This window comes from Octopus bimaculoides, chromosome 4, assembly GCF_046866305.1.
Source record: "Octopus bimaculoides isolate indiv1 chromosome 4, ASM4686630v1, whole genome shotgun sequence".
Classification (NCBI taxonomy): domain Eukaryota; kingdom Metazoa; phylum Mollusca; class Cephalopoda; order Octopoda; family Octopodidae; genus Octopus; species Octopus bimaculoides.
The window spans coordinates 58403309-58414901 of record NC_142931.1 but is presented as its reverse complement, the minus strand read 5'-3'; the positions used below and the strand labels follow the sequence as shown (position 1 = coordinate 58414901).

The 11593-nt window shown below is 32.8% G+C and overlaps 1 protein-coding gene across 3 annotated transcripts; it reads right to left on the bottom strand.

The window, feature by feature from the left end:
• Positions 1–2106: 2106 nt before the first annotated feature.
• Positions 2107–11593, bottom strand: LOC106874699 (uncharacterized). 3 transcript variants are annotated; one of them, XM_014922508.3, is made up of 4 exons: positions 11511–11593; positions 10199–10341; positions 6333–6508; positions 2107–3319 (listed from the first exon to the last, which is right to left on the bottom strand). In XM_014922508.3, exons 3-4 carry the CDS (start codon positions 6351–6353, stop codon positions 2456–2458), a joined length of 885 nt encoding a protein of 294 aa, XP_014777994.1. In that variant the 5' UTR covers positions 6354–6508; positions 10199–10341; positions 11511–11593; the 3' UTR covers positions 2107–2455. The 3 variants fall into 3 exon arrangements, with proteins under 3 accessions (XP_014777994.1, XP_014777993.1, XP_014777995.1); XM_014922507.3 differs by having other exon boundaries at positions 11412–11556; XM_014922509.3 differs by having other exon boundaries at positions 10286–10341; positions 11412–11556.

The following is an 11593-nucleotide window of genomic DNA, read 5'->3' as shown; positions in this document are numbered from 1 at the left end:
TAAAAACAATTAATTTTAAAATCTGTACGTCAAATTGAATAGATCCAGTCCCCTTCCAAGATACAAGTCTGGACAAATTTGTTTATGGAAGACCAGCAGTCACTCATGCATGCCAACCTCCTCTCTTTGAGCCACTGATGTTATCCAAGAGAAAGGCAACGGTTGATACAGCTTAGCACCAGTAATATTGCAACTGTTTTCTACAGCGAATGAACTGAAGCAATGGGAAATAAAGTGCCGTGCTCAAGAACACAAGACATAACCCAGTCCGGGAATCGAATTCACTATCTCATGACTGACACTCTAACCACTGAGCCATGTGCCTTCACAAGAAGATATATCAGCATGTAAAAAAGTATGCTGTATTTCCCAAAAATAAAGCTGATTCTGCAAAACTGATGATCTATTTAGAATCAATACCTTAAATTGGTGTAAATATACTTTGTGATTAAGAAGTTCACTTTGCAACCATCTGATTTCAGGTACATTCCCACTATGCAGCACCTTGAGCAAGCAAGTGTCTTCTACTAGAACCCTGGGGTAACCAATACTTTTGAGTGAATTTGGTAGATAGAAACTGAGTGAAAGGTTGTTGTTGTTATTGTGTGTAGGTAGGTATGTAGATAGATAGATACACAGACAGATAGACAGACAGACAGACAGACAGATAGATAGATAGATAGAGAGAGAGAGAAATCTGTCTCCCCACTTGACAACAGATATTGGTTTATGTTCCTATAACTTGGCAGTTCAGCAAAAGAAACTGATAGAATAAGTAGCAAAGTACTGGAGTCAATTTGTTCAGGTAAAAATTTTCAAGGCAGTGCCCCAAATGACTGATATAAACAAAAGAATAGATAAATTATACCCATGAATAAGTCTTTTAAGGCAACAGAATTTTTTTTTTTTTTTTTTTTTGCAAATATAATGATTGTTCTCTTCAAGGGTGTAATTTTAATTAATTCAAAATTCTTAGTTGACAACACAATTATGCAAGGACCCATTTCCATTAACATATTTTTTAGAGCCAAGTAGAGGACTGATGATGTCATTACAATTATTATATTTTATATTCTAATGAATTCTTGCTCTTTGCTCTTCATTTAACAGTGATTCTCAACCAAGGTCCTTATGGCTCCTGAGGGTCCATATAAGATTTTCAGGGGTCCACGTGATAAAATAATAAATTGGGGATCCACAATAATACTTTAAGGGCCCTTGAAAAAAAATTGCTTTAGATGTATATATTGGTTTGTATTGGAAGAAAGAGCTAGATTTCTCTCTCCAACATTTTACATAGTTCAATCTACACAAGTTAATGTGTGAAAAACAAAACAGGAATTTTGAAAGAAGTTTCTATAAAACTAGTTTTTTAAACATCAAATGGCTATGGGGGCCCACCAGAATAACATAGCAATCAAAGGGATCCATAGATAAAAAATGGTTGAGAATCCCTGATTTAAATCATCAAGCTCTTTTTTAAAAGCAGCTAAGTGATTGTGGATATAATAAACCTTAATATTCATATCTCAAAAATGGTTATTAAAATTGGAGAGGGTGTTCTTTACGAATTCAAAGTAGTTGTTTGCCTTAATGGTTGCCAAAAGAGATTTTGACAACTATGCACAGGATACAATGTTACCCATTGAAGTCATGAAATCTTATATAAACTCTCTTAGTTAACTGCTTTAAGTTTTTCCATCCTCAGCCCAGGGAACATATTGCAAAAGTACACAAGATAGACCTTTGTTCAATGCCTTTAAGCTTTTGTAGTGAAATAAACTGATTTAATAATATGTGGTTGTCTTAATAGCATATGATATATTAATATTTGTTATATTATATCAAAATAGATCATTAATTAGAGCTGGAAGTTCAAAACTAATGCCACCTTTTGAATCAGTTACCCCCATTTATCAGGGATGAAGTATAAGTTCTAAAATCTACACTTCTGCATCTCCAAGGCTTTTTCACCAAACTTCTGAGTAGACATAAATTTCCTAATATCATTATTGATCAGATTATACCTTGCCCTATTCATTACCTTAAACTTACTTGTAAGATGAAAAGGTAAAATTATGAGGTGAAAAAGAGAAAACAGCTAGACAAGGTGTGACGCCATATTTTTTTTTATGGGGCATGAAAACTTTATTGTTATTTTGGAGAATAAAATAAAATAATATACTTGCATGATGTGTATTATTTTATAATTTCATTTGATTACACGATTTCCATTCTATGAATAAATTTTGTTTTCTGCAAACTTCACTAGAATATATTACATGCCAGAAATTCATTTATAGATTTAATACAGTTTAAAATCTATATTAAATAATAATTTTTGTTCCTTTATATAACAGTAACTTGCGAAGTGATTAGAAAAGTTCAATATAAATTTTCACTGTTTGGCCATTATTTTTGTTTATATTTATGATAATTTTTGTCATCATCATAATTATTCATCATTGGAGAATAGTTTCTCAAATCTTAAAAGCTCTTTCTTACTTATTCTATTGTCAAAATATTCGACGTAGGAAGGATTTTCATGGCCAAAGGTAAAACTCTCTAATTCGGTAGAACATCTACGAAAGCCAATGCCCAGTTCCTTTTCATCGATTATTTGTAGATTTATAGCCAATGAGGGTTTTATCTCAAAACTGTTCAACAAAAGGCTATATAATGAACTGACAGTTAGATATGGTCCGCCTTCACCAATGGATTCCATCCACTTAAAAAAGTTATTTGCTACTAATCGTATCTCACTATTGTTATAAAACTGAACATTCAATTTGCTTGAAGGTTTATTGAATATTACTTTCTTAATGTCTTTCATTTCTATTTCTTTTTTCAATTCTGGAAGAAGGTAAGTAAATTCTGTTTTTGTCTTTGCTTTCTTTATAATGCATTTTGAGAAAGTTCTTTTACAGTCATAAATTCTGATATCTGATTTAAGTTTCTTTTTCAAATTGAGTTCATTTCTTTCAATTCTCTCCAGTATAGATGGTTTACGTATGTATTTTGTTTTAGCATCTATAGAAAAGTCTGAAGCTTGGGGCAGAGATTTAAACTGGAGTTTATTAAGATTCTTCTGTTTTACTTTCTCTTCTGTTAGCTTGGTATGTTTATTGTTGCTATTATTACTCGGATATAGAACAGGAGTCACTCCACCAATATGATAATTTTGGGAAGAACAAGGTTTCAGTTCTCTAGGGTTAAAATCACCACTCTTTAATGACAAGTAATATTTTGAGTCTTTTAAGTTAGTACCAACTATATATTTCCGTTGCAGCTTGAGTAACATTTCTATATCTTTTTTTCTCTATAAACAGAAAATAATGATATTAATGTATATTATGTTTATATTTGTGTGTACACATACATACACGTTTGTGTGTACACATACATACACAAGCCAACATCAAAGGGAAGAAGAGAAGGAACAAATACCCTGGTACTCAAGGACCTACAAAATGTTCAAATTTATGTTAGGTTACAAGACCAGTCTTGATCTGAACCTGAACAAGGCACCTCTTAAAATGAGCTAGTTCTGACATATTGTGCAAAAATCTGAAGAGGAACTTTGTAAAAAACAAATAAAAAAAAACTTCAACACATCTTTAATTTTATATAAAAAGAAAATGATGCCTGTCAAAAGAAGTGGATGTCACTACCAGTAGTACTAACCATGTGATTTAATTCCACAAAACTGTTTGATAATACTTGTAAAGAAAAATGAACACCATTGGCTATATTACCAGCCACAAAATTATCCAAAACAGCCACCTACTGATGCCTATGGATAAGAGCTGAACTACATGACCATTTAAAAGGTATCCAACAACTGTATTTGCACCACAAACCAGTTTCTTGCAAGACAATCTTTCACAGAACAATCACATGCATAACAAAACACAATAAAGTGCATTATATATATAAAATATGTAAAAGGGACCTGTGCTGGTGACATGTAAAAGGCACCCATTATGATGACACATAAAAAGCAGCTACTACACTCATGGAGTGGTTAGCATTAGGAAGGGCATCTGGCTGTAGAAACCAAGTCAAAATAATGGTGCCATGTAAAACGTACCCAGTACACATTGTAAAGTGGTTGGCATTAGGAAGGGAATCCAGCTGTAGAAACCATGATAAAACAGACAATGGAACTTTGTATGGCTCCTGTCAAACTGTCCAACCCACATCAGCATGGAAAATGGACGTTAAAGGATGATGATGATGATGATATATAGCAATATTATATTTTCATTTTTATGTTAAACCAGATTTTAAACTTTTTAGCACTTTTTGAAAAGACAATTTCTTGTCTGAAGCATCAGTCGTTAAGAAATTCCTTCTTTCTAAATATTTTTAACAACTAGAGTTCATTGAGACTTGCGAATAGAATTTTCTGTTCCATTCAGATGTCATCATCATTTACAATTTCTTTTTCTATACTTGCATGAATTGGACAGTTCAAACATGAACTGATAAGTCAGAGGGCTGCACCGAACTCCAGTGTCTATTTTGGCATGATTTCTACTGCTGGATGCCCTTTCTGATACCAACCATTTCATCTGAATGTACTGGATCCTTTTTTTTTTTCATTGCACCAGTACTGGTAAGTTCACCAAACACTCACAAGACAAGACCCCTCATATGAGTGGAGTAGAGTATGTAATTATTTTTATTCATTATTCTTCTCATACTTCAATCTACTGTTTGTATCTAAAGCATTATTAGATTTAAATAATCTTGTTAACAGCAGTTGTGCTTTTTATAACAGCTTTTGTGTCATTTGGTATATATATGATATGTTTTGTTCATAATGTGGTATTACACACTAAAAGTAAACAGTGTAGGGTTTAATTTAATAACTGACTTTCTTCTGTTTTGAGATACTGCATACTTCAATATTTTACTTTGCATATATGCTGAAAGTGTATATACTAGAATATAATTATTAGCAGTATGTATATTTTTATTTGAGTAAAACATATATTTCAGTAACCACAAGCCTGCAGTCTATAATTTGCAATTTTATACATAGCAATATTATATTTTCATTTTTAGGTTAATGCAGGTCTTAGAAACTTTTAACACTATTTGTAATTGTTCAATTTCTTGTCTGAAGCCATCTCCAATCAGAACTGCCTTCTATGACATATTAGCTACTAGAGTCCATTGAGACTCATTTGACTAGCTCATAAAATTTTCTATTCCAGCCAGATGTAAATATTACTATGAATAAATCACATAATCCAGCTATATGTTGTAGAATTAATACTTGCATTTCTATAATGAAACCAGTAATGGTAGAGTCAGACTTCAACAAGTAATAATTGCCTTTCATAACCATCATCATTTATCACCAAAATTCTTCAAGAAGACTGAGAAGCGTTGATGATAGATTTAGAAACCTTACAGTTCCAAATAAATTGCAAGATCACATAAAGAAATGGAAAAATAACTTGATAACATAAAGAAATAACTTGATCACATAAAGAAATGGAAAAATAACTTGATAAAAAGTAAGCTAAAACTATAACAGTCATGTTTTCAATCCAACAAGTCTAAATGAATTGCTGTTTGCCATATTTACAAATATAAATACTATACAATAAAACAGTAGAAAAGGAAAATGGTATGATAGAATTCTAGAAAAAATTGATTAAGATGACAGAAACAGTAACCCAGAACACACAAAATATAGAAGAAATTTTACAGTTAAAGATAGAAAGTGAGGTTAGTCAGAAAGCAATTTATTTTAAAAATGCTTATCTTCAGTGTATTTATATTGTTAAAACTATTATAGCTTCCATTTGGCAAATATACATATGTACAAAAACTGAGCAACTACTCTCAGGAGAGACTTAGAGATATTCTTGAAAAAGTACTTTTTGCGACCCAAGTCTAAACATTCCGACTTGTCTCATGATGTGATAAAGTAAATGTTATGGGTGATAGCATTAAGCCAATGTCCAGTTCCAGATAGGTATTTTGTTGGCTAACTTAAACTAATTATGATTGTCACTCTGGTTTACTGCCTATAGGGTTTACTGGTCTACAACATGTCCTTAAGTTTACTATGGCTCTTAGGAAACAGGAATCATGTTCCTGCCAACAATAGTTTTGTTGTCCCACTATTGTAGAGTTGGCAGAATAAACACAATGTCTTCATAGTTTAGCATCATCTGGTATTGTGTGCAAAATCTTTGTTTAGAACATGTTTCAAGATTTTGCTTTTTACTGCCATCATCTTATTAATTTCATCAACCAATGTAATTAGTGTACCTTTGCTTCTTTGCAAAATGCACAAAAACTCAATACTGTACCTTGCATTTAAAGTTCTCCATAATGTGTTTTCTAAGGAAATGTCGAAACTAGTCTTTGCCTGCACTTTCGTTCTCCACCTAAAACTGAATTATCTTCAAGAAAAATTGTCCCATATATTCAAATGTCAATTTTCTGCTTTTATATCATGCCACACATTCACATGTATTTTCATTGTCTTGCATGCATGGAAAAAAAATGAAAAGAAAAAAAAGTGTCAGATTATTAATATTGGAGGATAAGAAACTGAAACTAAAAGTATAGTTAAAAGAAGTGCTAATGTTAGTTTTGAAAGAGCTAAACTGTGCAAAAGTGCCAATGTCACTCTGTCATTGATTACATTGAACTTGAAAAGAATAGTGGCCAATACATAAGTGTTTTCTTCTTATATATTGTCCATCCATCAGTGATAATGTCTGATGTTAACAAGCATAACCAATTCAGGAAAAACATAAAAAGAACAAAAAAACACGTAACTGTAACAATGCAGTCAGAAATTACAATAATATTGTTTGAAAAGATGTGAATATAAACTAATTCATCCACAATTTATGGCATTTAAGGCAAGTTAATGCAAGGGAAGGTGTTGATTTATGGCAAACACTAAAGTGTAATTTAAATAATTTAGAGCAAAGCAATATGAAAATAAATTGGTTTCGAAAATAATGTTGTGGAAAATGCCAAGCAGTTATACAATGACTAGCTGACGTACCCGGTAATTCCCGGGAAAGTGGGGCTTATCCCTTGGTTCCATTCTCATAATTGTTTCATTTATCCAAAAACAACAATACAAAGTATGTAGCCCTTAAAACGGTTTTTGTGCATTTACAGAGAATACAGAACTGTCTTACACAGGATCTTGTTTTTAGGAATTCTCAATAAGTTATGAATGCCAGAAAGTAATAGTTATCATGCTAAGCTGTTGTGAAGTGGTTTGTTTAGGAGAGAGAGAGAGAGAGAGAGAGAGAGAGAGAGAGAGAGAGAGAGAGAGAGAGAGTTGGTGCTGAGAGGCAAGAGAAAAGGTATTGCTATTATGCTGTGGTTAGTTGAAAGAAGTAGAAAGTAGAAGCATAAACATGTTAGGTGTAGGGACCTGTGGTGTAGCTGAAGTGAGAGACACAGAAATAGAGTAAGTGAATGTTGACTGAAAAGAACACGGGAATAGAAAGTAGCTATATGATTTTAAACGTCGTATAATAGAATACTGTGACAGACTATTATAATAGAAGTTTAGTTATTGTTAAAGGTTTTCATGTTCAACTGTTTTCAAATCTTCAGTCTGTCGATAGAAAGATGAATGACAATATATATCAACACAAGTTAAATCAAAGTAAAATGATCTTCCCAAATAGCTGTGGTTGTTACTTTTACCTTTTTATGTGTAGCAGTTCAAAGACTGAGGCCATGCTAGAGCACCATAATAGATTTTTTCTTTTTTAGTTATTTGGTTTAAATGTACGTTCATATTGTTAGAGTAGACAAATACGTACATCAACAGAAATATAAGTAGAATATAAGACAGGCTGATAGATATATAGGTGGGTATGTATGTATGTATGCATATATGTAGGTAGGTAGATAGATAGTCCCTTCAATACTACCCATGTGGATTTTTATATCTTCTCAAGAATCAAATGTTTCACAAAAATGGCAAAGGTAAAGAATACGCACACCCAATGTTTAGGGTTAGGGTTAAGGTCATGCCAAAAATGGGTGGTGTGTGTATTTTTTACCTCCGCCACAAAAATATACACTTTCATCATACAATTTTCAAAATGACCGTGGAATTTCCACGGGTACTTGCTAATTATATAGTATAAATTTAGCTGCACTTGGATACATCTCGTGGCACGCCAAAGTACTTGACGTAGATTGTAGAGGTTCTATCACTATCACACTTAATTGGTCACCCAATTTAAGATTGTTACCATCTGACTCTCGGATGCTTAAGTAGTAAAAATTTTTAAAAATCACTGCCCTTCTCGTTGATGTATACAACTGACAAGATGCTAGTGATGTACTTCATGTCACACCAAAACTTTTCATCTCCGTAGCATTTTCACTTTCAATTTGTAAGGCGTTCATATAAAATGCTTAGAGAAATCAGCTCTTTCTCTATACACACACATATATATATATATATATCGAAGATGTACTTGCATAGCAAGTGACCTGACCTAGGATCGTGTGCATCGTTTGTAAAAAAAAAACATAGATCTAAAAGAAGCACACTCTAAAATGTAGATCAGTATATATTAAAAATGGGGAAGGTCAATTTATGGGATTACTTTAGGTTTCCTGTTCATAAAAGGTTTAGCTTGATGGTGTATTGTCAGATCCCAAAAACCTGTTGGCCCATGACCTCTTAAAAATATTTTTAATATATACTGCTCCACATCTTAGATTGTGCTTCTTTCGGATTTGTTTTACAAACAATCCTTTTCATTCCCTGGCCAGAGTGTTTAATAGAGACCGCATGGTTTATGTTAAATAACTGACCGGTAGACCGTGCTTATACATATTTACGGAAACCACGAGTCTCTCTTAAATATGGAACAATTTGACCTCGGTTACTCCACTAAAAATATACTCACGCCATCCATCGGGATCTATTTTAAAACGGGGGCCACATTTTTCATTAATGTTTTACGTAGTGTTTTTGGTACGGAAAGACTTTCAAACTTCGTATACTTATCTATTTTGTGTTATAGAACAGAAAAATATTTTTGTATTCGAATTTATTTCATGTAAAAAATTGTCTTATTTCGATAATTTCAACCAATCACTGACAAGTATTCAGTTGTTTATATTTACTCCTTTGGCTGATTAAGCGATGTAAAGCGTATTTAATCTCCATACCTTCGTTTTATTTGCTTTTTTCATTTTAAATTTGCTTTAACCCTAACCGTAGGGTTAGGGTTAATTGTTTCAGAATCGTTTGTTTATGTAGTCGGCACTTAATGGATATCGGCTGAATGGACGCCAGTGATTGGTTGAAATTACAGAAATACGACAACTTTCACATGGAATAACTTATGGATTTCTTTTTTTTTAAAGAAGACTAAGAGAAAAAGATGTTTTATATGACACATTCTACCAGTGTTCCAAGTTTCAAAGTGTTTCGTTAATGAAAAATGTGGCCCCCGTTTTAAAAAAGATCCGCTGTACATCCGAATGTTGCTGGAAAAAATATTTTATAGTTCCATATTTTTAAGAGGTCATGGGCCAATAGGTTTTTGGGATCTGACGATACTTTTCTACTCTAGATATGAGGCCCGAAATTTTGGGGGAGGGAGCCAGTCGATTAGATCGACTCCAGTATGCAACTGGTACTTAATTTATCGACTCTGAAAGGATGAAAGACAAAGTCAACGTCGGCGGAATTTGAACTCAGAACATAAAGACAGACGAAATATCGCTAAACATTTCGCCCGGCATGCTAACGTTTCTGCCAGCTTGCCGCGTTTGGGTTCTGACGATACGCCATAAAGCTAAACCTTATAACCTTTTTGATGCCAACCCGCCTGGCTCTGTAGTACAAATGTCTTGTTTTCATAAGTTCTAAATTAAAATCTTCCACTAAACCTTAGTCACAATTTATGTTCTTAACATTAGCTTAATGATAACTAAGTTATTTTACTAAATTCTTTGTTATATTTTAAATTGAGAGAAACAGGGCATCTCAACAGAAATATGGTAACAAGAGGTTTAATGACAGGAAGCCCATGGTAATCCCATAAACCGGCCTTCCCCATTTTTAATATGTATATATATGTTTAGAGCAAAATGACATTTAAATCTGAAACAGTGTAAGATCGTAACTATTCATCTTTTTCTTTTACAAAAAGCACGTTTTATGGTAAGCTACCTTCTTGAGTATTTCAAGTTTATCGCATAATAATTCCTCTAAATATAATGATTCCGAATGTAAGTTTGTATAGCCTGGTAAACTCACTCTTTGATCGGTGGATTAAACCGTCTTCCGTTAGAAACAGCCTCGATGCGCCGCACCTGTGAAAATACAGCATTCAAACTAAAACAAAAAACAACTCACAAACGTCCATCTAAAACAGTGGTTCCCAACCTGTGGTCCGTAAAAGTAATACAGGGGGTCTGTGAGCTAAAATTTCATATATACATACATAAGGATAAGCATATTAAAAGGGGTTCGTGGGAAAACTCATTTAAATAAAAGGAGTCCTTGGTTGTGAAAAAGTTGGGAACTACTGTTCTAAAAGAAAAAAGGACAATGTTTAAATATATAAAAGAACAGGATGGTTACAGTCAGAATGTATTTGACCGTAGGTTTATCTAATCTGTGCTGACTTGGAGCTAACCAACAACGAAAATCTCGATCTCACCACAAGTTTTGATTATAAAAGATTTTGCCAAGAGTTGGGTTGCGTGAGGTTTATAATGAACTTCCAGGTTGTAGCTGTTTATCTCCGGGTCAGCCCTGATCGAGCAGACCTATCATTAAAGGCGTTCTAACCCTGACTATCTTGTCTTTTGAATACCAAAGATTACATTGTTAAATGAATTTTTATTTTTGATGGTAGTGTGTGAGTTGACGGATGTTTGACTGCCATTTCTAGCGATCGTCTACAGGATCTTTTGTCACCTGAGATGTAGCTTTGATCTGATAGTACTTTAAAATTGCAAATTAAAAAATTAAAAGTATTCTTATAAGATTTCTTGATGCCAATAATGGTACTGTAAATGTTTCTATCAATATTTCACGCTAGTCAGAGCCATCATACTGCTCTTCATATTCCTTAATTTTCATTAATGAAAATTAAAGCAGAAAATTTTTCTCTAAATCACTGAATCATTCCTGTCGCCCAGTTTGAAGTGTATTATATATTTTGGAAATAAAGTGTATATTTCGTCTAGTATGGAGCAGGAATCTTTAAGAAAATCGATCCGAGACGAGAAATTTAAGGACCTAGAAGTTTTTCGTATAGCTTTTATTCTGAATTCAATATTCACTTTGAAAATTTATCGATAAAGACATCGGGAATTTCAAAATATTAAAAAATAAACACAGGAGCTTAAATATCAATAAATTCCGCATCACTTACTTAGTGTTATTTGTGAGAGCAATTTATTTTTAAACTTGCGCCCTATAGCCAATTAATTGCAAGAGAAATGTGAAATTAGTTAAACATCCAGTTGCTTACCTGTAGAATAATATTATCAATAATAGAAAAATTGACATTAATATTTTATTTCGTCATAAGAAAGACGTTTTTCAAGCATAATT